At 48.8% G+C, this 242-nt stretch overlaps 1 protein-coding gene across 4 annotated transcripts in view; it reads left to right on the top strand.

Annotated features, from left to right (window-relative positions):
* The first annotated feature begins 6 nt into the window (after positions 1 to 6).
* LOC125481909 (heat shock protein 30C-like) overlaps positions 7 to 242 on the top strand; it is a 3,096-nt gene continuing 2,860 nt past the window's right edge. For all 4 annotated transcript variants that reach the window (XM_048593857.1, XM_048593856.1, XM_048593858.1 and 1 more), the window contains exon 1: positions 7 to 209. In XM_048593857.1, the coding sequence (XP_048449814.1) occupies positions 133 to 209 (77 nt within the window). In that variant the 5' untranslated portion in view covers positions 7 to 132. The remainder of the gene's footprint in view (positions 210 to 242) is intronic.

Genomic DNA, 242 nt, shown 5'->3' with positions numbered 1-242 from the left:
TTCTGGAAATGTCTGGATTTTTGGGAGTAGAATATATAAGGTGTGTGGCCTGTGTGCTGCAGCAGATCAGAGACTGACGACTGGGAGTTCACATCAGTCAGTTTGAGAGACGTGAGAGAAGAAGCAGAGACAATGCTGAGCTGTCGGTCTTTCCAACCTTCACGTCTGTGCCAGCAGCCTGTGTACACATTGGGACCTGTTGAACACAGGCTCTGGGAGCCACTTCAATGTAACGTATGGAA

Source organism: Rhincodon typus, unplaced genomic scaffold (genome assembly GCF_021869965.1).
Source record: "Rhincodon typus isolate 14 unplaced genomic scaffold, sRhiTyp1.1 hic_rhity00004257, whole genome shotgun sequence".
Taxonomy (NCBI): Eukaryota; Metazoa; Chordata; class Chondrichthyes; order Orectolobiformes; family Rhincodontidae; genus Rhincodon; species Rhincodon typus.
The sequence above is the reverse complement of the archived record's forward strand: the minus strand, read 5'-3'. Positions and strand labels throughout refer to the sequence as shown.